The sequence below is a fragment of the Cyanistes caeruleus genome, chromosome 6 (genome assembly GCF_971803275.1).
Source record: "Cyanistes caeruleus chromosome 6, bCyaCae1.hap1.1, whole genome shotgun sequence".
In the NCBI taxonomy this organism is placed as follows: Eukaryota; Metazoa; Chordata; class Aves; order Passeriformes; family Paridae; genus Cyanistes; species Cyanistes caeruleus.
In genome coordinates, this window is record NC_141706.1 from 30,183,059 (window position 1) to 30,210,627 (window position 27,569).

A 27,569-nucleotide genomic window follows, 5' to 3' on the forward strand; every position below is an offset into this window, starting at 1 on the left:
GTCACAGAAATCGAACCAATTGCAAAAGCTCTCCATTTAGATCAAAGCAGAGGTGTGGAAAGGCTGCTCTAGCACTGCTGGCAGTCTGCTTCTTCAGTGGAACAGGATGACTGATGCACGCAGTTGTTGCTGGCACCAGGCTGGGCAGTTTCCTGGAAATGTTCTCTTTCTAAAAGGCACAAGTGTTTCCAAGGATCTCATGACAGCAGTCTAAGAAATTTTGTTTCTTAGATTTTATTTTTTACTGGGCAGTAAATGTAACAAAAGTGGTAGGGAATGCAGAAAACTACAAAACTGACTAAAAGCAGCAGTACAACTGCCTGACATTGTGGGTCTGTCCTTTCAGAGGAAGTGAGCCTGGATCATGCCCCACATTTGATGAATACAAATGTCTGGGACACGTTTTGCAGTGCAGGGTGGAGATGCAGGGTTAGATACACTCTGCCAGGTTTGCAGTGGCAGTAAGCACTTAGTAGCTCACAGAAAACCAAGCGTGCTTGATGACATGTAAACAAGATGTTTTCAGAAGCCTCAATGAGAGCTGTAAAATGTTATGTACAAAGATCTCAGATGTAATTCCGTATTCTTTACACAAGGTATTATACAAGAACTACTATTGGTCACTGCAGCAAAACTCCTGATCCTTTTACCTAGGAAAAAGCAGACAAGCATTGTTTTCTGAAAAAAAAACATTTTTAAGGTAAGGGTTGCTGCCGTTTATGGTGCCTGATGGCTCATAATCACATCTGATGGTCTGTGCTAAAAATACTGTTCACTAGACCAAAACACCAGCAGACACTGAACGAGCTGTGTGGGTGGTGGTAAGGTCAAGTGAGACTTGGACATGTGGTACAAGGTACAAACATTGTCACTTAATGACAAGCTGGAGTTTCTCAATTTACGCTATGAATAGCTCTTCCCAGCATGTGCTGAGGCCAGAACAAACTCAGTGTTCACTTCCTGGAACACGTTTCCTGCTCAGTTTTGTCTTCTTTCAGCCACTGTCACCTGTGGTGGAACTTAATTTCAAAACCGATCTCACTGCTTGTCAGTTTGGGCAAAACCTGCGCCCGGCCACACCAGACAAAACCAATCCACTGAACACTATTCTTGCCTGAGTCAGATGTCAGTACCCTTCTCTTCGCTCAGGAAATGTAGGGAGCAGTTTCCACCACATACTCCTAAGCATCTTCCTTCAAAACAATTCACCCAAACTTTTTTGTTTTCCCTCAGAAAAGGCTTTTTTCTTTTCCCTCATGGGACCAGGTTGCTCAGAACTCCCTCCATCCAACCTGGCCTTGAACATTTCAGGGATGGGGTGTTCATAGCTTCTCTGGACAACTTGCTCCTGTGTCTCACCACCCTCACAGTAAAGAATTTTCTCTTCTATCTAATCTAAACCTACTCTCTTTCAATTTAAAGCCCTTCCCCTTTGTCCTGTCACTACACACTCTAGTAAATAGTCTTGCTCTAGTTCCTCTAAGTTCCCCTCGAGTACCAGAAGGCAGCCCTTAGGTCATGCAGAAGCATTCTCTTTTCCAGGCTGAAAAACAAATTGAAAAAAAAATATATTTTCTGCAAATTGTTTTGAGATTTGTGATTTGGTTTATGCAGAAAATCATGCTGTGGAAAGCCAGTGTCCACAAAGGAGACAGAGGAGTCCTACAACTTTATTTGAATAAAGGGAGAGAGTTCACTGGGCCATACCCATGGAAAGGACAAAGCCTCCTTTTATCCTAAACTCCCGACTGCACCTTGCCCACTTCCTTTCGCCATTTGCTGAGGTATTGGGAAGGTAGATCCCGATCCACCTGCTACATATTCCCCTAAAGTTCAGTTCATTAACACCCATTTCTCCTTTTAAGTCTGGAAGGCCCTTATCTTGGAAGTTTAGAACAGTAACTTCCAATCTGTTTTATACAGTCCGACTATTGTGCGTATTAGTTTACATTCATTCTGTTAAGAGCGTTTTTCCAGAATCCCACATCGCCCTAAGCTAAATTACGCAGTTTTTAAATTCAGGGCTGGGGCGCTGCCCCGCAGTTCTCGGGGCTCGACTGCTCTCGCCTGCCCTCCGTCGCCTTCGGGAGGCGGTGAAAGACCTCGTCGCTCGACTGGCGCTGCCTGGCGGCGTTCTAGCCTCGGCTGCTCGGGCCTTGGTCCCGCGCTCGGCGCCGCCGCCGTTGGGCCCCGCTCGGCGCTCGGCTGGCCCGCCTGGCCGGAGCTCGGCGCGGCGGCGGCGACGACCGACCCCGGGGCCGCTCCGCCCGCCCGGCCCGGCCCCGCTCCGGCCCCGCCGCTGCAGGTACGCTCCGGGCCTACGCGCGCCGCCGGCCCCGCGCCGACGCCGCGCCGACGCTCCCGGGCGGGCGCGGTCGACCCCGCGGCGGCGCCCCGGAAGGCGGCGGTACCGACCCGTGTGAGGCCGCGGCGGGTGGAGCGCGGTCGGGAGGGAGTCGGGACTCGCTGCCGGGGCCTTTGTACGGGAGTTCCGGAACCGCGGCCTTAGGGTGGGGGGCGCGGGGAGGCCGGCGCGCTGCCCCGGGCCGGGCGCCGTGGCGGGAGGGCGAAACCCGCGGCGCTGCCTCTCGCCGGCCGGCGGGAACGGGAGCCCCCGGGGAGAGCGTCCCGGAGAGCAGCCCGTGCCCCGCTCCGCCCTCTGGAGCCTACCTCAAACCGGATTTTCTGTCCCAGCTTGGGTGCCTGGCGCTTCCCTGTCCATCGCCCCCGCCCCTCCTGCTGCCCCCACGGCACCGTCCGGGCTCGGTCCGGTTGCGTTCTGGGGCTGTTGCTTTGACATAATGTTTTTAATTGTTGTTGTTTTCCGGCCTTACCCAAATAAAACGTGCAGCAAGTGTTGTCTGCTCTATGTCTCCTGTTCAAGTGTGTTGCAGAACACGCTTATGAAAGTAGTGTTTGGCATAAATTGTATTCAGGGGTGCCTCTCTTTATGTCTTGTCTTGTGAGGAAACGAACCCAGCTAACTCGCCAGCTATGGAAACGTTTTTTGTTGTCATCTACCACATTTTTCCCGACAACACATAAATTTCTGTAGTGTTTTTGTAGTGTTTTTTGGATTACTTGTGGCCCTGTCAATACCATGCGTTCTGCTGCCTTTGGAAAGCAGTTTTTCCTGAACTAAATCAGCGTTTCATCTTCAAGGGATCCTGTAGGTGGTTACGAGTAGCTTTTCTTGCTACACACTTTTGAGTATTGTTCTGTGGTAACAGACTGATTCAAGAATTGTTATCTAAATGCAAGTCTGTCTTCAGGAAGATTGTATGAATGTGAAATCTGTGTAAATACGGTCACTGCTCAGTGCTGCTCCGTTTTCTTCTCTGCATGAAGTGTTCTTTGGTCTTTATTTAAAAACCCAGTGTGTTTTTCTATATTTGTCCTTGTTTACTGCTCCACCCAGCTTGGTGTCCTCTGCAAATGTCATCTGGCTTCTTTTGCCACTCCCATCCTCTTTCAAATTGCTAATGGGGATGTTAAAAAGGGACCTAGGAATGACCTGCTGGTAATGTGCACTTATTGCCAGTCCATTACTGGTCTGTTAAGTTTGTTGTTGGGTCAGTTTTCAGAATGTGGTATGGGGTTAAATCCATGCAGATGTGAATGCCTTATGGGTGATGCAGGCAACAGGACCTGAAATTCTCTGCTAAATTAAAAATCCTTTCTTGTGTTCTGAAGGGCTGCTGTAATGTATTTCCTAACATTCATAACTCTTCTGCATAGCTTGCGTGCAAGTTCTGGAGTCCACAAATGATGCTTCTCTGGATAATTTTTTTAAAAAAAAAAAAGGTCCATTTCTATTTTGAAGTAAGTGTGTTATTTGTGGCAGTGTGGATCTTAATGAGTAGGGCTGTCCACTAGCATTTATATTTTTCCTAATACTTGGAATGAAGAATGTATTTGGATCCAAATGTCTGGACATGCCTTTTCAGATTGAGTTGCTGGGCAGTTTCTGCCGAATGTTTACTTTGCTGACAGCTTGTTCTCAGTTTTCTTTCTTTTGCCCTTTTCTGAGTCATAACTGACCCTCTAGATTCTTGTTTGGTTGTTTCCTACTTTTCCATTTTCCGAGCAGCACTTCTAACTTTTATGCAGCTGTAACAACCAGTTCTAAAGAAGGCAAGCAGTGATCCAGTCTGCTGCTATCCCTCTGCCAGAAGTTTGGCATTTTGAAGAACTGTTTTTTTAAGAAACTTCTGGAAAGAAACTCCAGTATCTTTTAGACCATGGTTAGCAGGCTGACTGAACTCAGGGGTCTTGCAGAGTTATTGTTGATGTGAATACTTACTGCTAATGCAAACAGCACCAAGGTACTTTTTTTTCCCCCGTTGAGTTTTTGGGGACCTGGTAAAGGGCATAGTGCATGGTGATGATTACCTTGTGTATTTTGTGTTAGTAGTCCTGTGCTATCCTAGCAAGGAGGGTGATAGAAACAAAATATTAGTAAGGTAAGGACAGAAGAATTTTGTTTTACAAAATTGGATGACAATGTGATATGCAGTGGAAGAGGAGTAATATTAGAAATATTTTACTGGAAGGTTGTTACAGAATATAGTAGTTGCCTAATGAAAGACATGTTTGAGTTGCTTGAAATAAGAGGAGACCTGCTTTCCTCTACATGAAGAAGCAGTACTCGTCTGCACCTCAGGACTTGGTTGGTTGTTAGGAATTCTGACTGGGATTATTGTCTGGTAGCTGTTTGTTGTCTCCTGTTTTTGTTAACTGCTTGTTGAAGGGGATGATGAAGTGTCAGGCTTGAGTGTTGAGAACATCATCTTAATCCATGTGCTCACACAGCTCCACGTGTTCTCAGTGAGGTGTTTTGGGTTGTCCTTGCAGAGTGATCCCTGCTTCCTTCTTCCTCGTACCTATTACTAATTCTCCACCTTGAGCAGTGCAGGATTGCTGAGAGGAGTCTCTGACTCACGTTTTGGACACTTTTCTGCCTCCCTTTATATTTCTCCCATGGACTCAGTCTAAAGCCAAGAAGGGCAATGCTGTCAAGAATTGTCTGTTTCTTTGTTCGGAGTCTAAATCTTCATTGTCTCCCACCTCTTCTATAATTCTGATACATCTTTGTGTGAAGACTCCAGCTTCTGTATGGATCATTTTTGCTTTTTGTCTTGTTACTGTATTTCTTTGTGAACAAGAAATTATATGACTTGTGTTTTCTAAAACTTGTTCTTGCTTCCAGTTGCTTTTTCTTTATTACTTAGATAAGATGCTTGTGCCTTAAGTGCAGCCTTGAATGCATAAAACACTTTGCCTTCACCTTGGGGGTATGTGATGCTGCTTCTGCTGCTCTGTAGTGTTGGCACTCCCACATTACTGTGGAATGTGTGATGTCACTTGGGGCCACTTGGCTGTGGCCCTTGAGCTTGAGGAACCATGATGTGACTATTAATGTAAATAATGGGATTTTGAATTGAAAATTCCTTTGCCTTTCTACCTAAATTAGAGTAATTTTTTAGGGGGTTAATCTGAATTTTGTATTGCTCTGTTTGTTGCTCTGACTTTCTCTTCTTTCTGTCCCTCACTTCCTGCTGTGTATACTACTTAACAAAAGATGCTATGGTTTGAGTATGGAATTGTGGAAACCGACTCTTAATCTTTCAGATCTCAGTTCTGCTGTTTGACTTACCTTACAGCTTTGTGAAATTATGTTTATTCTCTTCCTATCTTCTGGATTGAAACTAATATCTCTCTTCTCAAGAATTCATTACGTTTATATGGAAGTTGTAATAATAGTTATGAAAGTTCCCCATATTCTCACTGGTAAATTAAACTGTCAGACTCCAGACATGGGTGATCACTTACATTTATTATTACTAGTTCCCTTTTTATATTTACCATTCATTTTCTGACCTTTAGGAGTAGATATCTGCAAGTTTCTCTTCCATGTCTTCATAATTTTGCTGCAAATAGTCAGCATTTTAATGTACTCCTTTTGAATGAAAAGTTCTTTTATGTGTATTTAGATAATTTAATTCAGACTGGGAAGACAAATTTAAGATTCTAATGGCAATTAGCTCCTTGTTGCAGTCATACAGGATCTCAAAATGACAAAGTACTATTGACATCTTTGTAATGTAATTGAATTTCCTGAGCTGTATGTAGTTGCATTTTAAAACACAACATTGAATTTTTCAATCATGAAGCACTAAGACAAGTTATTTTTCTTTAGGAATCCTGTTTTATGTGTAAACACTTATTGCAGTGAGTGCAATTTAGAGCTGTGTGCCTACTGCATCTACAGAAAATGTGCTTTTGAATTACTTTCCATCTCTCTCTGGCTTTAATCAAGGAAAAACTTCAGCTTACAGTATAATACTTTGGGGAGTATTTAAAAACTTGGAAGAGTAAAACCAGGACCATATAATGGAAGTGCCTTCATGGTATTAGTTTTGGATTCTGTTGTATAGTTGCATCATAAACTTCTTTCACTTCTCCTAAGTGTTTTTTTTATTCTCCATGTTTAGGGGCACTTAGTTGAAGACTGACTCTTGTTCTAATTAAATTCTTAAATTAAGCAGCCTTTTTTGTTGTTTTTTTAAAGCATAATCAAGGACACAAATAGAAACAGAACAAAATAATGTGTCCTAGTTTTGCTTTTTTCATTGTTTTGATTAATCATGCTTAAGATAGTGTTGTTACCCATCTGTAGACTGCTTTTGTTTGTGGGTTACCCTTGTTTAAAGATTCTAGTCCAGTGTAGCTTTATTTTCAATTTTTTGTTCATTTAGATATTACTGCAAGGTATCATGAAGTTTGCTGTATGCAAAATATTTTCTGGTCTTCAGGGTTTTTTTTGTTTGTTTGTTTTTAACCCAAGAAGAGCTAATACCTCTACAGTCTAAAGGAACTAACCCTGGAACTACCATAGATGGAGCTAAGGGAAGAGAAATCATGTTGTTTGAAGTAAATTAAACATATATAGCTAATCAGCTACATTGTCAGAAATTTATATGGCCATGTCATTTAAGAGTGAACATAGTCCTGTTCTTCCAAATGTTTTGACCTGTGCAACTATCTGGGATATGAGTCATGTCACCTATTTTTTACTGATTTTGTTGTTGTTGTAGCATTGTTCAAATGCCAGTGCTACTGGCAAACTGGGACTTACCAAATTAGGACTCCTTGGGTTGTCTTGTTTGTTACGCTGAGTTGATGCAGTGCAGAGGGAAAATCAGCTTTTTAGTTTTGGTTTCACATAAACTTTTTTTGTTTTGGTTTTTTTTTATGTATTGCTCAGTTTTTCAGGTGGAGGCACGAAAAGGGTTAATGAGAATGGCATGACATTTGATATGGATCGACTCATATATTTAATATAAAATTGTATTTTTAATAACACCGCAAGTATGAGTCAGATCTTCTATCCGGGCTTCTTACGTGGAATTGTTTCATGCATTTAGGAAAATGATGGCCTTAAAATCTCCATGTTGCAGAAAGGAGGGAAACACAGATTGTAGACAAGGAAGGGAACTAGAAAGTCACTGGAGCTGTGATTGCTTGTATATATTCTAAATTATGTTCCAGGCATCTGGTTTGTTCTTTGAGCTCTCCTGTCTCTGGGTGTCAGAAACAGATTTTATTGTTTTATAAATGAAGTACCTGCAAAAGGAGGGGCTGTGTAGTTCACAGTCCTTGGCAAGATGATCTCTGGCAGTTTTCAGTGGGCAGTTTTTGCTCTTTTGAGCATCTGAAAAGTATAAGTTGTCTTGGTAAAGCAGTTTGCTTCAAAATTAAGCTGTGTAAAATACAAGGGAAAGGGACTTGTAGAAAATCCTTGGAGGAAATAGCCTGTCTTGTGACTGCAGCCTTCATTAGGATCACTGTCAGCGAAGATAAAGCATTTGGGCTGTAGTGCTGCATATACTGTTTTCATGCCTGTCTGATGATCTGATTGCTCCTGGAGAATCCATCCACATGGACAGTAGTGGGAATGCGAAATTATTGCTAATATTTATTTAATGTAACTTGAATTACTAACGCTTATCAAACGCAATAAGCAGTTCTCTTGAAACTTTTAGTATATTACTGGTGTTAAAGCCTGAGATGCTGCACTTTAATTTGGAATAACTGCAATGGCATTGTTTGTGCTGGACACGCTGCTTAAGAACAGACATTTTGAAAACAGAAGTAACTCTGGCTTAAGAGAGAGGTAGGCCCCTGGCCAGAGCGGGGGGTGTTAAGTGTAATAATCTGTTTCCTCTTCTTTTCTAGAGACAAGTTTGCTTGTGGTTTTGCAGGACAGTGGCATGCCTCATTGTTCACCACAATTTTGTTTTAGTCGTGTTTTGAGTCCTTTTTTTCCCACACATGTTCTTTTAATACAAAATATACAGCCCTGGCCCATCAACTATGTGTGGATCATGTCTGTTTTACAGTCAATACATTCTGGAAGTCTTAGAACTTGAAAAAGGGACTTGGAGACCAAAATTACTGGCATGTAGTTTTTTTCCTCCAGTCTCTTACAGGGAATCTTACAAATGCATTCTCTCTGTGGAACCCAGATTGCAAAGTCAGTGACAGCTTTAATATTTCACTTCATATTGCCTCTTTCTTCATCAGTCACATGAGATCTCTTTGGGCAGCAAAATTGTCTGAAATTATTTGGACATTTGTATCTTCTGGATAGATCTCCCATTGTAAATATTATTTACTGATTGCAGGGTTTTGTTTTTTTTCCCTTTTTAAACACTGATGGAGTTGTTTACACTGATTCTCTGCACATGCATTAGGAAAGGCTTTTACTGTTGGACTCAGCATACAACCACAAAGTTCTTTGCAGTGGTAATAGATTAGTCTGAGAGCTGAAGGTCACATGAAATAACGTTTTTCCCCCATGAAAGATGGAATAGCATAAAGATAGTATTGCAGTATTTGTCTTTGTATCAAAGCTGTGCTCCCAGTGTGGTGGTACCAGAATATCCACAAAATTAATAGCAATAAAGATGGGGAGTGGGCACATTAAGAGATGGAACCATCATCTTTGTAAAGTGCTGAAGTTTTGAATGGTGAGCCATTGCCTAATGCATAAAATATCTTGACATCCTTTTTATATGGCAAATTGAATGTGCTTCTTTTTCTTCCTCTTCTCACCCTACCTTTTTATCAGTGTTTTCAGGGAGTCATGTATCACTATGAAGTATCACCAATTTGCAGCTTCACTTTGGTTTTTTTAGAGGTTCAGCATCTGTAAAAGTGACAGTTACAAGTGAACGTACATTACTCCAATACTGGGAATTCTTCAGGCTTCTTTGAGGATGGTGCTGGTATGGAGAAAGTAAAAGGCTTGAGTCTGGGCTGTGTAATGCTCTTTCCAAAACTGTAAACAGCCCAGCATGTTGTCCTGAAATGCCCTGAAGGGAGAAAACACTTAAGGAAAGAAAGCTGCCAATTATAGAAAAATTTCTTGACTCTCCATTTTCAGAATTTTCTGTGCTGCTTTGGATCACATTCAGGGCATCAGCTAATCTTGCAGTTGTTGGACACTTTTGGTTATCCTGGTTCAACCAACCATTCAAATCACCCTTCCTCCCCCAAAAAATAAGTAAACAAAACAAACTCAACAAGAAGAACAAAACAGAACAATACCAATCCCTCTTTAGGAGGTCAGCTGTTTATCAGTTGTGATAGCTGTGGGTATTTGTAATAGACACTGCTACTGAATCAGTCCACCACTTGCCTGAACAGGTTTGATCCAGTAAGCTGCAAGTTTTATTTATGTTCAGTCCCAAGAAGTATTTTCAAACCCCCTGCAGTTAATTTAAACTTTGTTAGCTTTGCAGCTAATGAGTAGCTGCAAATATGGTTGGTACTTCAATGGTTTATCTGCTACTGGTATTTAATAACATGACATTGTTCAGCTTATATTTGAGCAAAATGTTTGGAGTTGTTTGGTATCTTTACTAGGTTAGAGAAAAAATTGTCTCCTTTAACGCCCTCACAAAAAACCCTATACAAACCAAAAACCTAAAGGAAAAAAAACCCAAAAACCCCACACCAAAACAAACAGAAGCTGAACACGTGTTCCAATAGAAAGGTTAAAGGCTTCCTGCTAAAATGAGCAAAGATAATGCCAGTATTCACTGCATGCCAATGCTACACTGCATCTGTTTCTTTATTTGAAGGCTCTGAGTTTCTTTGCCTGTCTCAAGTGTTGCTGAATCTGTCACCAGCTAGTGGAGCAGTTACTGTGTTCAGGCTAATTCAAACCAAGGATAAAATTTGGCTCCCAAAGGGGCCCAAGGTAACACTGGAATCTCAGCATCACTCAAGAAGGATATATTCAGTGTTTTCTGAAGAGATCCCAGCTTTTAAAAATGTTGAGCTGTTAGCAGGGTACTGTGAGGGCATTAGAACCCTGGGTGTTTCCTTTGTTTACTTTTGAAAGGGGATAAAGACATAAGTCAGGAGAAGCTGAAAAATCGAGGTAATGGTCCCTGTGGGAAAAACATGAAGTTCAAACACTCAGGCTCACATATGAAGTGTTTGTTATAGCCAGATTAGTTGAATAAATTAGGACACACATGCAGAGATTTAGATAAGCTGTCTTAAGGTATGTACTTGGTTTTATGTAGTGGAGATGACTTGGTCTTTCAATAATGTGAATGCTGGAACTTCACTGACTGCAATTGTAGGAGTGATCTCCCTGTTTATTCTATAATATGTAAACTTGTCCATGGCATAAATAAATTTAAAGTCATTTGTTAAACCTCTTGATTTCCTTGTTGCTATTGTACTTTAGCAAACATTAGTTCTGATGGGAATGAAAAGTTGCTAGGTTGTCAGAGCTTGTTCTTTGTCATGAGTGATTGTTTTCCTGCTTGTAAATTACCATGATCTCAAATTATGTGGTTTATCCTTCACAACTATCAAAAAGCTATTCCAGAGTTTAAATCTTTCTGAACTTCCAGCTTATTCCAGCTGCAGGACAGGTCCTCCACTGGTGCCCTGTTTATATGTTTATTCTTGGGTTGTTAAAGTCCACATTCCTTGAATACACCCATATAGAATATTCAGCTACTGTTTTCTTAATTTTACTAGATTAAGAATTAAACAGTTTCCTCCTGTAAAGTAGACTTTTTGTTGCCTGCATTGTTCTGAGCTGTCCTCCTCCATTCTGCTTACCATCTGAATCTGGTAATTTCTGAACACGGGTGCCTGGAGCTGTTTGCAGAATCCAGATCAGGATTTATTAGAATTTAGCTAAAGGAGATTTTCAGTTTAGGGGTTCCTGTATTATATTGTGCTTTTAGGTGTATCTATTCCAGTTATCCTTCTAGGTTTTTTGGATCTGGGCTTTTTTAATCTGTATAGTTATTTTTAAGAATTCTCCTGCAGCATGATATCTTTAGTTTTTGTGTTGCTTTTCCAGTAAGTAAAGTAAGTGTTTTGTAAAATAGTTATCCAAACATTAGGTAGGAATTTTCACAGTTTCTCAAAAGAAGGCTTATTGTACACCATGGAGTTCAGCTTCTCTAAAATGCATGATCCCCATGCTGTTCACATTAAACATCAGGGAATTTCCAGCTAGCTTGACTTTCACTGTGGAGAATTTCTTTTCTAGGAGGATGGATGCTTTTACTTGTTAATTTCTTCAGTACTCTTTATTTTACGTGTACAAATAGAAACTGGTGTGCTTTTTTAGAACTTATTTTCCTGGCTTATCTCTTTAAACAGCTCCTCCCTTTAAGCTGCAGCTGTCTTAAATCATCTGTTCAGGAGAGTTTTTTTGAGGAGAGTGGGAGGAAAGAAAATATTGCTAATGACCATTCTGAGTTCTGTCATCTAAAAATTTATCTCTTGTGCACATTAACCTATTTTCTTCTTTATGTGTTTTTTGCTTTTTTAAATTTCTATTCCCTTCTCTATTGAATATTGATGGTTTTGTTCAGTGTAACATGAGCTGTGTAGGGTTTGTCTTTACATCTTCATGTTATCAAGAGATGGCAGGGTAGTATGCACACTCTGCTGGGATCAGAAGGTAATAGCATTGCAGCAGTTTCTTGGTTTGTCTGTTCTAAGAAACTTTTCTTGAGAGCTTTTTGTGGCAAGCTCCAATGTATGACACCACTGAAAAGCTGTGTGACTGGGTTTGCGATTAGGGTCACTCTATTATTTATTTATTATATTTATTTAGCTTTTCTTGTAGACAGTATTAAAGCTTTCCTTTGCAGCTGAAAGTGTTCCAAAAGCATTGTTCTTCGCCACTGTGCATTACTTGGGTGAACTGCTGTTCTAAGAGCAATGCAGATTGAAAGATGATGTGCAGACAATGGAATAATCTTGGTGGAGCTGTCTCATACATCATTGTTCTTGTATTTTTTAAGCTGTTGATAAAGTTGGAAATAATTCAGACTTGAGGTCAATCGATTGTCTGACTTTTGCAGTTTGACCTGTTAACTGAGATTTGAGTAGTTCCTGGGAGATTCCTCTGTCATATTGTCAGTTTGGTTGGAATACTGTTCCTCTAGCTTTCAGACCCCCTTCCCAAATAGGACCTAAATCTTCAAGGTGTAAAGACTGTATCTTCATAAATCTTTTTTCCTTTATTATATACAGCAAGAGGTGAGAAGAAGGGAAAGAGTTTGAAGGCAAATTTTTAATTCTCCATATGTGTAGTGTGCCTAGGGCACGTGTACAAGGGAAGAGCTGGATGCTTTCAAAGTAATCTTTGGCTGCAGAAATGTCAAAGTGGGGCTTTGATAATGGAAGCAGGTAGCAAAGGCTGCGTAAGAAGAAAGATTTATCTCTCAAATCTAGTATTTTTGGGATTTAAAGCTTTTACTTCATCTGAGTGATGAAGGTAAAAGCTGCCTTCCTTATCAATCTCTTATCTTTTTAGGTTTCCATGAAGATAAACAACTGAAATGTGGATAGCTTATTTGTAGCTTGGTGGTGGTGGTTGTCATCTGGAGCCTGCTGGTGTCTCCTCTCAGTAGTAGGCGTGGTGGTGGCAGCTGAGAGCCATGAAGGTTGTCCCAGAGAAGAATGCTGTCCGCATCCTGTGGGGTAGGGAACGCGGTACCCAAGCCTTGGGTGCTCAGCGGCTTCTGCAGGAGTTGGTGGAGGATAAAACTCGATGGATGAAATGGGAGGGCAAGGTAAGGTTGTGGGATAGAGCTGCATAGCTTGATCTTGGAGTGGGGGAAGGGAGGCAGGGATTTGAAATAAATGGTCTTGTGATTGTACCTTTGATGTGTTACACTTGATATACTCTCTGGCTCTGTTCAGTTCCTGCAGTGATGTGATACTAGATATGTTCCTGCAGCGGGCTCCCCTTGTTGTCTGTGTGGCTTACAGTTAAAGTATGATCATATGACTCTTGCAACACTTCCTGCTTTGTTGGCTTTTTCAGAAAGTTGAGTTACCAGACAGTCCGCGCTCCACCTTCTTGCTGGCGTTTAGTCCAGACAGGTAATTAACTCCTAGTTCGTTCCCTGTTTCAGCAGTCTCCCTACACTTACAAAAGTGATGGAGGCTTGTGCCCATTGAGTTGTCCAATCCTGAACGGCCGAATGAAACTTCTGGTTCCTGACACGCATGGATGGAATGTGTGCACCTTCCTAATCTCACAGCTTCAAGCCTAGTTGGTGTTTAATTTCTGAGGTACCCAGGTGATACCAAGTTCTAAGGAAAAAGGACCTGTGCAGACACCGTGGGATTTCATAAGAAACTAAAGGGAGTAAAGGATGTTTTAATACAACATGCCCAAATGATGTGACGCATTCACTGGGATATCTAACAATAAAGAACAGAGCAAAATGATGTGTGTATTGGAAGCAGAAATGGAGGTGGGATCTCTCATAGTGTCACTTGATTTGACAGTGGTTGAGACAGTGTGGAGAATTGGGAATATTTATTTGCCCCAGACTGTCACTCAGGAGTGCCTTCTGAGCTGCATGTTCACTCTGACGTTCAAGGTCAAGTTTGTGCTTGCAGATTCAGATGAGCTCATGTTTGCATGGACCCTGAAATCTGGCTACAGAAAGCTTTGTGACCATTGATGAAACAGTAGCCTCTTACTCTTTGAGCTCAGTGTGAGAGAGCTGTTGTGTTATGTGTGAACAGACCCTTGTTGAGGTGAAGCTAACCGTGGTCTAATTTTTCTGTATTCTTCTCGTGCTAATGTTTGTCATACCTTCTGCATTCCCAGAACCCTAATGGCTTCCACGCATGTGAACCACAACATCTACATCACAGAGGTGAAAACGGGCAAGTGTGTTCATTCCTTGGTTGGGCATCGTCGCACTCCCTGGTGTGTCACCTTCCATCCCACCATCCCAGGCCTCATTGCTTCAGGATGCCTAGATGGGGAGGTTAGAATTTGGGATTTACATGTAAGTCTTTCCTGAAGCATATGTCCTTTGATATTTGGTGGGTGGTGACTGATTTTGGCTGAGTTTGTTTTCCAAATGTTACCTGGTAAGAGAGCTGTTTGGAGGCTTTTCTGGAACCTGTGTCAAAAAGCATAGAACAGACCATAGCCATCGTCTCCTCTCTAGAGAGGAGGTGACAGATTCTTCAGTCATGCCAGGTAGGTTGTGCTTAATTGATTGCAGTGGTACAGGTAATGCTGGAGAACTTTGTGCAAGGTGCCTGTTTAGCCTTTGTGAGAGACATGCTGTTTGTTATTCCACTGAGCATATCTGTTCATTAGAGAAGATGCTGTTCTACCTAGTTTGGTAAATGGCACAGAGACAAAACTTACGGGCTTGTCTGGTTGTTTTTTTTTAAATGAAGCATTTTTACCGGCTGCTTGAGACACACTTACTTACAAAAATACATCTGTGGTCATTGTTGCAAGTAGTGTTACATTTTAGACCTGGCACATGACCTTGTATGGGAGCAGCTGTTGTTGTCAAGACAGCGCCTGGCTTACAATGCTCTGGGGCGGCTGGGAGGCGTGGCAAGTAGGTGGTAACTTAATGATGGTAAACTTTGTGATAAACTGCATGTGGTTCTTGACTCCTCGCTCTAGGGTGGAAGCGAGAGCTGGTTCACGGATAGCAACAATGCCATTGCATCACTTGCTTTTCATCCTACGGCTCAGCTCTTGCTGATTGCCACTGCCAATGAGATACATTTCTGGGACTGGAGTCGTCGGGAGCCTTTTGCAGTGGTGAAAACGGCTAGTGAAATGGAACGGGTCAGGTGAGCTCCTGCTTCTGGGTGAAGAAAATGCTTGTATGTGAAAAATGGTTAGATTTGGGAAGTGTGTGTCAGGTTCCTCTGGGATGCTGCAGCCTCTGCACTCAGGCAGTGGAGAGAAGTGTTGCTTGCAGCTCCTTGACTCAGCTGGTAGAAAATCAGTTCTGTGGGCAGAAAGAAAACCAATTGAAAGTAATAGATCAGCTTGGTTGTTCATATTTGCAATAGGACATGTGTCCATTAAATGTCCAGAATCTACTTCATGTTGATTTGTAAGTTTAGTAATTAAACTTGTCAGCCATAAGGATGAAAAACCCAGTAATTGCTGGAACAGAATGCTGAGGTATTACTTTGACACACTGTAGAGGAAACCTGGATTGCTGGAAACCTGCTGCCTGCTTTTGGGCAATTTCAAATAAGACAATGATGTGACATCAAGGCAAGTTAATCTCTCCCTTTGTACCAATTCCATTTTGTAGTATAAACATGTGTATTCCTTTATATTTTCTGGCTATTTCAATTGATACAGCAGTACTTACTTCCAGCTTTTAACTTTGGTGTAGTGTTGTTGTAGACTATAGAATAACTGCAGTCTTCAGCAAAATAGGTATATTTTGTTCTTAACACATAAACTTTTTGACATCCTTCGTAAAAAAATGATAATGTAGTAATGTTCTCATTGCAAACGTGTCATGTGGGGTTTTCTTCCCTGCTGTGTTCAGCTTCCTGTGTCGATGTGGAATGTGGACTAATGGTTGATATTCTGGCACTGCTTTTGTTTTAGGCTGGTACGGTTTGATCCCTTGGGACACTACTTGCTCACAGCGATAGTTAACCCTTCTAACCAGCAGGTAAGGGGAGTGTCAGGACTTGTATTTACTGGCTAATTACAAGGTGCTCTATGTACTTCAGCCCTAGTCTGTTTCTAAGCAGACTTGTGTTTTACTGAAAACCTGAAGCCTTAAGCTGAGCTCTGTCTCACCTAGATTGGTGAGCATGAGTGTTCTTGTGTTACATGCATGGCTAATAAAGTGCTTTCCAAAATGTCTTTGTTTTGCCCTCTCTGTCTGACTAATGGTGGGACAGGGGCTCTCAGTGGTCCTGTTCTTTCAGTTCTGTTGTGATGTTCTTTTGAATTTGAAGCTATTTGAGGTATTAACAATTCTCCCCTCAGCTTCTGACCCTCAGACATTGATACTTGTGTTTGTATGAACAGTGTGTTGTGAAAGCTCACTGGGCTGCAGGAAGAGTTTGTCTAGATCCATAAAATGAATTTAGAAATCAACTCAACTGGTTTTCTCCAAGTCAAGGCTTTTAGGAAGGGACTTATCACATCCTTTCATCTGTCTGGGCCAGTAGCTGACTTTCTGCTGTTTATTTTTAAGTGCAGGATTTTGCCTTGAGTGACTGAACTTTGACTGTTTCCTTCTGCAGAGCGATGAGGAAGTGGAAATCTCCGTGGACAGCACAGAGATGCCTCATTATCGTCAGCGCGCTATCCTTCCGTCTCAGCCTGTGAGGCGCACACCCCTCCTCCACAACTTCCTGCATATGTTGTCCTCCCGCTCCTCTGGCATACAGGTGGGAGAGCAAAACAGTGTTCAAGACTCTGCTACCCCATCCCCTCCACCGCCTCCACCACCACCACCTCCGCCTCCAGCCAGTGAGAACACAAGGGCATCTGTCTATAACAGGCTCCGGGAGCGAGTCAGCTATCCCACAGCAGAGTGCTGCCAGCACCTGGGGATGTTGTGCCTTTGCAGCCGATGCTCTAGTGCAAGACTTCCTTCTTCTCTCTTCCCACACCAGGAAAACGCACCCTCCACGTCTTCTGGGGCCACTGGCACTTCCTTCTCCTCTGTGCAGACAGAGCCTTATCAACCCCCAGAGCAGGCATCCGTAGCGCAGGAGGAGCAGGGGATACTTAACAGGCCCTCTGCTTTCAGCACAGTTCAGAGCAGCACTGCTGGCAACACCCTGCGCAACCTTAGCCTGGGCCCCACACGGCGGTCCCTCAGCGGGTCCTTGGCAGGCCACCAGTCCCGGTACCAACAGTCTGCGAGAGAGATGGCTTCAGGCTTGGGTGGGTCTGACTGGTCCAGGACAGTGCTGAACATGAGCTCTCGGTCCGAGCTGGAAGCCATGCCTCCCCCTAGGACCAGTGCCTCCTCCGTGAGCTTGCTGTCCGTGCTCAGACAGCAGGAGGGAGGTTCCCAGGCATCAGTGTATACCTCTGCAACAGAAGGTAGGGGCTTTCTGGCCCCAGGGGCTGAGGTGAACAGTGGTAGTAGTGCTGGCCCGAGCAATCCGGCCAGCATTCGTAATGAGCTCCAGTGTGATTTGAGGCGATTCTTCCTGGAATATGACCGGCTTCAGGAGTTAGATCAGGGGATTGGTGGGGAGCCCAGCCAGTCGCAACAGGCTCAAGAAATGCTCAACAACAACATTGAGCCTGATCGACCGGGTCCCTCCCATCAGCAGACTCCACAAAGCAGTGAAAACAATTCCAATTTGTCCCGGGGTCACCTGAACCGCTGTCGTGCTTGTCATAACCTGCTGACCTTTAACAATGACACGCTGCGCTGGGAAAGAAGCACGCCTAGCTACACAGCAGGGCAGGTCCAAAGCACATTTGAGGGTGTGCCTCCAAATACCAGCCAGGTGCAGCCTGCAGAGAGAACCGAGGGCAGAGCTCCTGCCTCTAGCAGACTGCAGCTGGGCAGCTCTTCCACCCCGCAGGAGGAGAGGACCGTGGGAGTGGTCTTTAACCAGGAGACGGGGCACTGGGAAAGAGTTTACAGCCAGTCGGCTTCAAGCAGACCTGGGAATGTATCACAGGAGGCCTTAAACCAGGAAATGCCTGAGGAAAGCTCAGAGGAGGATTCACTCAGGAGGTAAGATACATGCTTGCCCTTCCTCCTCTATTTTTTCTTGAACCTTTCCCATCTAGTCTGAGGTTTTTCAATATTTTCAGAGTTAAAAACCTTTTCTCATATGGCCGTGTGTTATTCATGTAGATGAAGACAGAGATGTTGGTGTTGATGTGTTTATAGCTGCCATTGTCATGCTGCAGATGAGTTCTGAAGATTGTAAGGGCAGAGACTGGACCTCTCAGTGGTAGTACAGGCGAAAGGATGGGTTCTTGCAGTAGATCTCTGGGGTGAACTTTGCTTCTGGTGTTTCCAAGACCCTGCAGAAGCTGGAAACTCAGGATGCCTTAATGCTGTCCTTTGTGCCCCTTGTCACACACCCTATCATCACGTGCTGTGCATGGAGAATCTGCCCAGGGCTGGCATGGGAAACTGGACATGAGTAAGTTGTTAATTTAAAAGGGTTAACAATAATTTCTTAGTGTTGCCCAGAGGGGGAAGAAAGTCGAAGCTCTGTGTCAGTGGTTTGGGTATAGGCAGTTGGTTTGCTTCTGATAAGAGAGGTAAGTTTTGAAAACATCTCCTGTTGACCTGAGCTGTCAAGGGACATACTGATCACTGAAAATTTTAGGCTTTGCTGTCTTCTTTTTTAAGAAGGTTATTCTTTTTTTCAGGATATTTTTTCTTCTGCTTCAGATATGGTACAAGAAACTGGATAAGCTAAATTGAACATGTGTCAGGAAAGACCTGTCCTTTGTGTGAAAGTGTCTTCACTGGCTTGTGTGTTTGATACAGCTACACTGGTACTTTGGGTAGGGTTTCCATACTGGGTTTCAGTTTCACATCTTCTCTGTTGAGTGGTTTATGCTCTCACTAGAGGAAAGATTCAGTCTTGCTGTTTCTCTGAAACAGATGCTTTGAGCTGTAGAAAAGCAAACTTTCCAGGTTGAATGCAGATGTAACTAACTAAGAAGGCTTTGTACACAGGAGAGCCTGAGGAGAGGGAATTCTTTCCTCTGTTCTGCAGATAAGCTGATTATACTGAGACTGGAACAGTGACTGCCTTTCTTGTTGCTGTAGTTGCATAGTAAATAAGTGGTGGTGGTCATAAAATTTTTAGTTTCTAAATCCTTGCTCCAGTTTTTTTTTTTTTTCAAGAGCCTGCCATAATGAGTCTCAAGCTGATTACATGTGAACTACTTCTTGGGCCTGAACTTACCTACTGTTAATTTAAGTCAGACATCCTCTTGTCCCTTATTAAAGGGCATAAGAGTAAGAAGGAGCTGACAAATTTAGCTTTAAAATGGCACTTGAGTAAGTTTTGCGTTATCTTTCTTCTGAAATAGTGGTACATACTTATGTCATTTCCACTGTGTCTCCTTTTCTGGGATGACTCACTGTAGTATCAGAAATAACGGGACAAATAACCTTCTTATTGATCAGACAGACAGCTGGCACATATGTGGACAATGAGATGTAGTGGGGTATGTAGATATAATCTTTTCTGTGGTAACTTTATAATTTAAAAATGCCTTGAGGCATGTAATTCAATTCACCTCAGCCTGCAGGAGTCTAACAATGAGAGTCCTATGACTAAATCTCTGGGTCACTTTTCCTGTCATCCATGGTTGCTGCTGCCTGCTCCAGTGGCTGTAGCATTTGTGAAGGATTGCTTGCCTACCTGGTCACCTGATCAAACAGGTACTTTTCGCTGAGACTTCTGATTTGGAGTGGGTAGTTTGGTGCATGAGCTTAATTCCAGAGGAATTCCTGTAAGATGAAACATTTAGTGAAACCTTTCTGGTAGAGGTTGTTGAGAGTCTTCTAGGGTCTTTTGCTTTCCCAGTCTCCTGCTTCTGTTATCAGGCCTTTCTAAAGAACAGGCACGGCAGGGGTTTCTGCTTCCCTTCTAACTGAAGTTAAGGTTATCTGTAGAGTTCTGAGGTAAGAAGCTGGAAGCAGTGGGCAGTCTGGTATTAAATGCTCGTGGCAATTTCCTTCAAGTAAAACTTCATTTCCTTTCTTGTTAAACACATCAGGAGGGCTTGGGGCTTTGTGAAATCTTTTCTTTTAAAAGGAACCCTGCATGCAGGATAGCTCTATCCTGCAGGTGTAATTTTCTGCCATTCTCAAATTAGCTGTTAATATTTTTCTTTATAGAACGTGGGAGATGAGATTAGCTCAGCTGGGTTAGAGCATGGTTCTAATAGCACCAGGGTTGTGGGTTCAATCCCCATATGGGCCACTTACTTCAGAATTTGGCTTGATCATCCTTGTGGGTCCCTTCCAACTCTGAATATCCTGTGAACAGATTAAGTCAGCAAGCACCTTCTTACCTAAATTTTGCATAGAGTGAACATCTCACACCAAACCTTCGTATCTCCCAGACCTAGGGCATGCTTTCACAATGGGAAGAGCTGGAACCACTTCTGCACAACAGAGTCCAAAATGTCTGTTAACCTTTGAAGCTACAGAGACATGGAAAGATGGGGTCTGAGGGTCCTGAGATATAATCTGTGTAATGCTGAAAGTGCTGATGAAATGCAAGGGGGAGAATAAGCCTTCAAACCTGGTGCAATTGGACACTGCATAAACACTTCCAATCAATGTAATTTTGTGCCTGTAAGCCTCTGTTTAATTCTTAGTGTTGGAATCCAAGATATGCTCATAACATGTTTTATAATTCTGTTCTTCTTTGTCTCTCCATTAGATGTCCTCATTGGGCAATTGAGCTCTATACTCTAAGGTCAGCCAAAAAATATAAGATAAAAATTTTATGTGGAAACCGTGTATGTTCTCATTCCCTATCCATGGGCAGGATTCATTCCCTGACATGGCCTACCTAGTTGAGGAGCAGCTTTCTGGGAAACATTGCCATTGAGAGTCAATTAAGTTAATAGGGTAGTTTAGTGAAGGCTGTTCTTTGAATTCTGTTGATGCAACTATGTGAGCTGGGTAAGGAGAGAATTTTTTTGATGGTCCTAGGCTAATTATCTTGGACTAATCACAAAGGAATTAATAAGCATGTAATGACACTATTCCTAACTGGCAGCTCTGGCACCTCTGTTAGGAGAAGCACATCTCCCTTGTATTGCTGAGGCACCCAGAAGTCCTGGCACATTCAGCTTGGCCTGAAAGCAGTGTGGTATTGAGCTGTGTACTTCTTGAAGTTGTGCTGATGAGGCATAAATTTGGGGAAAGTTTATGGTCTGCGTTAAGCAAAAGTTCATGAAACTGAGCTTCAGCTTTTCTGAAGTTCTCCAGGCTGATCTCATTAATTCAGTTGTAGGGGGTTTTCCCCTGTGGATGTCTTTGCCTCACTTGTAACATCAAAGTGAAAAGAATTTCAGAAATCTCTGAAGTTGCCATGTGAAATGTGCTGCATGAAATTGGTCATAGAAGCTGTAGGAAAGATGTGGATGAAGAAAGGATAACGGAGCAACAGATGATTGCTAGTTTCATTTTTTTATTACTACCTGTTAATTTAAAAATGGATTGAGGAGCTATTGTATTAATACTGTAATCTCAGTGAGGGAAAAGATCCTCTAAGTACTTAAAGCCATTGCTGCTGTGTGGGCCAATTCAGGTTGATAATGAAAAGTTGAACAGGGAATGAAAGAGGATTCTTCTAGTCAGCTGCCATTTAAATGAGATGAGCTGGTGCCACCTCCTTAAGACACTGATACACAGAATCTAGCAGGGACCTCTGCTGAAGTATCTATCATTTCAGTAGTTAATGCTAGGTACAGTGCAATGCTGACTAATAAAACTGACCCATATTTTCTTTCTGGCTGTTTTAATATGACACAAGTGACGTACAGAATTAGTTTGGGGTTTTTAGAAAGAAAGGAAAATAATTTGGTTATAAATTTGTTTTTGTTTCTGAGGTCTGTCATGGCACCCCAGGACACAGTATTTTTGGAATAGATGCAAGGAGCAAGTAGTGATAGGTGTCCCTTCTAACATATTTCAAACCTTATTCAGTGAAACAGTTCCTATAGGATGGGGAAAAGAAGGAAGAGGAGCATTGTCCTCTATAGATTTAGCTGCTTGTAATACATGAGTGGGACAATTTTTATATGGTTTATCTGTTTATTTTGTCTAGAGATTTGAGTATATTACTGTAAATGAAAGGTGTGTTCTGTTCTATTGCCAGGCAGGTTTTCATGAAACTAAATTTTACAAGGAAATGCTTATTATCCTTATTCTTCCATGAAGAAGCTTTGTCTGGCAATTATGTTAAACTTTTCTAACCACTCCACTGCACTCATTCCAGAGGTCAGATTCTGTAGGCTGTGGTATGAGTAACTCTGTGCCTGCATTTTATGAATTCATAATGTTTTCACCTTGCCTCACCTATTTAGTTTGACAGACAAGATACATTATTTAAGTTACCTGAAAATCTGAGAAGTCTTTTGAACCATCCTGGGTGACACTTTTGTCATGCATACAGGCCAAAAGGAGTGAGCATGTGTGAAATGGAGAAATTCTTGTCTGGGGACCCTTGTATTAACTCCTTTATTTTGTTTGTGAGTATGTGAAAGGCAGAGTCCACTGTGCTGTGCAAATATTTGACCTGTTGAAGTTGACACAGCTTACCAAAGGCTTTGCTGTGTTTTAGTCTGTTGGATGCACTGTGCACAAGTGACATGTGAAACCATCTTCCCTGGAACCATGTAACAGGGTCCAGGAACAAATCTGTGTCTTTCATTTTGTCAGGTCTTGTTTGAAGGCTCCCTCCTGCCTTATTCTTGCTATGTGATGTGAAGTCGGTCACATGTAGTACAGTGACTCCAGCTCATCTCGTTTCTCTTCAGTGTTGATGGCCATTCTGGCCACACACAGCTCTCCTTACAGCAGCTATGAAGAGAAACACCTAGTCTGTTCCCCTTTCAATCTCTCAGACCTTATTTCCATATTGCTTTGCTGCCACAAGGGGGTAATGTTGCTTTTGCTCCTTTCCGTCTCCTTTCCGAACCTGAAAGTTTCACAGTTCTTGTATGAAGGGCAGCTTGAGGACCCTCCCCACTGCCAAAAGGCAGCTTATCTCTGTAGTTACCATACAACTTCAAGTTCTTCAGTGTTTGGAGAAAGGCGTAAATGTGGGGATCCAGACGGGAAATGGCTCTGATACAGAATGCAAGCAAGGGAGGAGCTTATCCTTTTGCCTTTTGTAAGGGTTTGAAAGAGATAGATGTGGATCAGAGGTGAGACAGGTATTTTGTCTTTCTGTTGTGTAAATGCTCATGAGTTAGGGCTCTAAAAGACCTTGGCAACCTTGTAGAATTTGTCTGGACTTCTTGCTTATTGCCTACCGAGCCTGGAGCAAATCTTTCTTTGTAGTCTCCCTTCTCAAAGGTTTTGTTTTCATTTTAATGGTTGTTCACCCCCTTGGATGACTTTTGTAATAGGGAGCTTGTTTTCTGGAGGATCGCTTAGCAGATGTTGGTTGGAGTCTGGGCAGTCACTTTTTCCCCCAGGCTCTGTTTGTTCTCTTCAAGTATGCCCTGAGCTATTAGCTAAATTTTGGAGCTTTTCCATAAGAAAACAAAGAGTATGTTTGGGGTTTTTTTGTGTTGGGTTTGTTTGGTTTTTTTTCTAGTGCAGATAGGTATAGCTTGCTCAAGACCTTGAGGGGATGCCTTTTCCTGCTCTAATTTGTAGATACAATGCTCACTTGTGGTCCTATTGGGACCAGTCTATGGTTAAAGTAGATTGACAGGGTAGGCGCAACCCCATTCCTGCCCAACAGTGATCCGTGCTGTATATGAAATGGAAAACAGTACGGTCACTTTTACAGCTTTTGTTCCTGAGTTCATGCCGGCAGAGCCTGAGCTTCTTATGTGTAGCTCTGGTTTTTGATGTAGATGACCAAGGCTGATCGGATCTCTGCGTGTACTGACTTCTGGTAACTTTCTCGCTGTGCAAAGCACTGAATGAAAGGGTGTATGTCACTCATATCCTTGCTTTGAAAATTAAACAGCCAGAACACTTCCTTATCCCCTGCCATGGACACAGAATTGCCTAGGAAGACACATTCTGTGACTGACATTTACCATCAAAATCCAAGAGGAGGGTAGTGCTACTCACTTAACTTTTTGGGGGAGAGCAATTAAAGCAGGATGGAATTACCTTATAAAAAGCTACAAATGTGTTTTATGGTGGAGACAGAGCACATACCTAGTATATTCTGCCTTCTGTTCCATTCCTTATTTTTCAAAATCCTTGTAGTTGCTGGTTTTTTTTCCTAGTTGCTTACAGCAGTTGTGGTTTTCTTATTCAAGTATTTAATATATATTGTGGCAGTTGTGTTGAGTTCACAGAGAAAGGGAGGCTTGGGCAGAAGAAGGGCACACCTGAGCTGTGGAGAAGAGGCTGGCTGCTCAGACTGCACATCAGTGGGAATGTGGCCTGTGCTAAATCTCAATAGACCTACCCAGCATTTCTGGCTATTTTCTGACTATTTTTGTTCAGACCCATTACTTGTGGAAACCTTACTAGCCTTGTGTCCTGGCATTTGTAGTTTGAGCTCAGTATTTTGTTGTTGAAAGTTACAGTGTGTAGACCTTACCAGCTGTGGAAAGAAGGATTTTTCTGACAAGCCTTGTAGCCTTCACATGCACTGTGATAGTTTTGGAAGAGTTTATCCTGTGCCGGTCTCAGGCTTGGTAAGAAATAATTCCAAAGATACTTTGTTGCAATTCTTAAAAATTGTGGTGATAGAGATAAGTAGAATCTCATCAGTTAGTGAGAGTATCAAGATAAACGGAAGTTATAAATGGATTTGCAAGCAGAGAGAAGAGGTTTGGGTTTGTGTTTGGGAAGACATGCTTGAGGGGAGAAGGCCAGAACTGTGGTGTATGGGAATTATTTCTGTAAACATTAGCCAAGGCGTGTAAGAATGAACAAGGACCTAATTTGTCTGTTGTGAACATAAAGTGAAATGATAGTGTAAAGGTGACATGAGCATATAAACATGATAATTAGCAGTGTTTATGTGTGAGATGTGCAGGCTGTGGACAAACTTGGTGAGTATTATTTGTTTGGTCTTTACTAAAAATGGAAAATATAAATTAGTTTTAGCATGAGACTGTAAATATAGCCTGAACTATAGGAGAGGCTGCCATGATATCTAAATGGTCAGTTAATGCCTATGTGAGCTCTGGGGTTGTTACAGTCGCCCTTCCAGCTTTGTGGGCTTTTTTTCCAGACCAAGCCTTCTCTCTGTGTGGGCAGGAAAGACTGTTTTACTGAAGTTATAGAAGTTTGAGCTCTTTAGTATGCTGCTAATTATGTGAAAGAACAAGTGAAAGAAATGCCTGTTTTCTTGCACAAATATTCCTTCCCCTGCCTTTGCTAGTTTCCTGGTTTAAGAATAATAGAGCCCTATTCTTCTTCACTGAGAGTTGGTGGGCGAGAAAAATGATGCCTTGTGCTTTCCCTTCTTGCAGTAGCTATTAGAGGTCACTCCATGCTGCCGAGTTTCCCCCAGTGCTTTGGGAAGCTGGACATGTACCTGCAGCCTTTGCCAAACTTGCAGACAGGCGTAAGCTGCTTTTTCTTTTTCTTGGCCTGAATTTAAATACGCAGCAATGACTGTAGCAGACTAAGAGAAATTCTTTTCCCCATGTTCCTCTTGTAGCAGCTTGACTTGCAAAGTAGGCAGGTATAGAAATAACTCCTTCTCAAATACCTTCACAGTATTTTCCCATTTGAACCACTGCCCTTCTTCCATCCCTCTTCTTAGTCCAGGCCTAGCAAGGAGGTGTTTACCTATGAAAGAAATGGGTTAAGTTTGTTCCTCTGGAATCTCCAGGCAACGTAAACCTCTTTCCCTACAAGTGTCTTTAATGTGGGATCTGTTCTGCTGTAGTGTGGCAGCAAGGAAGCTTACTGAATTTGAATTAAAGTGATGTTTTAGTGAGAATGGAAGGGTATATGCTTCCAAACTAGCTTTTTTTTTTTTTTTTTTTTACTTCTTTTGAGATCTAGAGTTGGGTGGGGGTTTTTGGTTTTTTGGTGGTGGTTTTGTGTGTGTGTGTTTTTTATTGTGTTGTGGGGGTTTTTTTGTTATTGTTTGGGTGTGTGGGTGTTGGTTGTTGTTGTTTTGGGCAGGTTTTTTGTGGGGTTGTTTGTTTGGTTTTTTTTGAGGAATGCATATATAAGGTGACTGTAGACCAAAGATCTTGAATAAACACAGAAGTTTAAAGACAGCTGACTTCAAACAGATAGCTATTTGAGGATACCATAAAACATATCAGTTCTCAACTTTCCTACAGAGAGGGAAGAAGTGTGAATAGCTTCCCTCTCTTGAAAGCCATCCTTTGTTAGGATGTCTGTCTCCTCTGCTGTCTGCACATACTTTCCGTGCAGCCACCTGATCCAGCTGCTGCAGGGTGGGCAGCATGTCCAGACAAGCTCACTTGACCAGGTACAGTTGCTCCTGTTTCTTTTTTTTTACCTATGTGCCTTGATTTCATGTAATTGTATTGTCTAGGGGATGATGCTCAGCTTGTTATTAATGGAGGTCTGTGACATGCTTAAACTATCTAGCTGTGATTTTTAGAGCTGATAGTCTGGCTTCAGGTAAGTCACATTAAAACAGTGTCTAAGTTTCAACTTAGTTTTGGTTTTTGCCAAGAAACAAGTTTTGGGCAGGCTCTCAAACCTTCTGTTTCAGGCCTGCTTGCTCATCTAAAAGCTCTCTGTAGCTTTCTTCACTGTGGGGAAGAGCTGGAGATGTTGGCAATGTAGTGTGCCTTTTTATTGTAATACAACCCTGTAATTTTTAGGTATGCATTCAATTTACATATACTCTGTGTGTGCTCTCACTCTTCATGCTCTTTAGAAATGCTCGCAGCATGGTATGTCTGGGGACAAAGTGCCCTTATCCAATTATTTGCTCCTTATGACAGAATCTGAGCTGGAGAACTTGCAGTACGGCATTAGTTTAATCTGTGGGACTGGAGCAAGAGGGGAGAGGGAGACCTGTGATCTGACTTAGTAATACAACTGTAACCAAAATAGTGATGACTCTAGATTTCTCCAGTTGAGCTGTTCTGGTCTGTTGAATAGCTAACATGCATTTTAAACATTTTCCACATGCATATTTAACTGATTGCACCAAATGGCTGTTTGTGTGATGATGTAAGTGACCTCCTCCCTTGCTCTTCTTGAGAGAGCACCTGCTGAAACTGAAGGCTGTAAATAAACAGGGTTCATTATCTGCCAGGAAACTGACTCATTTTTCTGCTCGAAATGCATTAGTATGAAATCGTTCCCCTATCTTCCTGAAGCGGGAAGACTGGACTAAGTGACTGAACTACCCTGCCAGTCAACTGTTGACCTGACTTTATTACTCCAGCGTGAACCAAGAGCATTTTAAAGGAACTGCTTGATTTGTGATGAGACCTCTGTTTCCATAGCCTTAGAAACCTATGGAGATAATGGTATGGCTTCTGCCCCCTCAAGAAAGACACCTCCTCTTCAATTCCCTATGGAGAAACATGAGGCGTATGTATGTAATTA

The 27,569-nt window shown here is 42.3% G+C and overlaps 1 protein-coding gene across 3 annotated transcripts in view; it reads left to right on the top strand.

Annotated features, from left to right (window-relative positions):
• Positions 1-2,176: 2,176 nt before the first annotated feature.
• Positions 2,177-27,569, top strand: part of AMBRA1 (autophagy and beclin 1 regulator 1) — a 128,978-nt gene continuing 103,585 nt past the window's right edge. For 2 of the 3 annotated variants that reach the window (XM_086893565.1, XM_086893566.1), the window contains exons 1-7: positions 2,177-2,305; positions 12,866-13,124; positions 13,379-13,437; positions 14,177-14,360; positions 15,002-15,174; positions 15,956-16,022; positions 16,606-18,065. In XM_086893565.1, coding sequence (XP_086749691.1) covers positions 12,990-13,124; positions 13,379-13,437; positions 14,177-14,360; positions 15,002-15,174; positions 15,956-16,022; positions 16,606-18,065 — 2,078 coding nt within the window. In that variant the 5' untranslated portion in view covers positions 2,177-2,305; positions 12,866-12,989. The remainder of the gene's footprint in view (positions 2,306-12,865; positions 13,125-13,378; positions 13,438-14,176; positions 14,361-15,001; positions 15,175-15,955; positions 16,023-16,605; positions 18,066-27,569) is intronic. The other variant, XM_086893567.1, reaches the window with a different exon arrangement.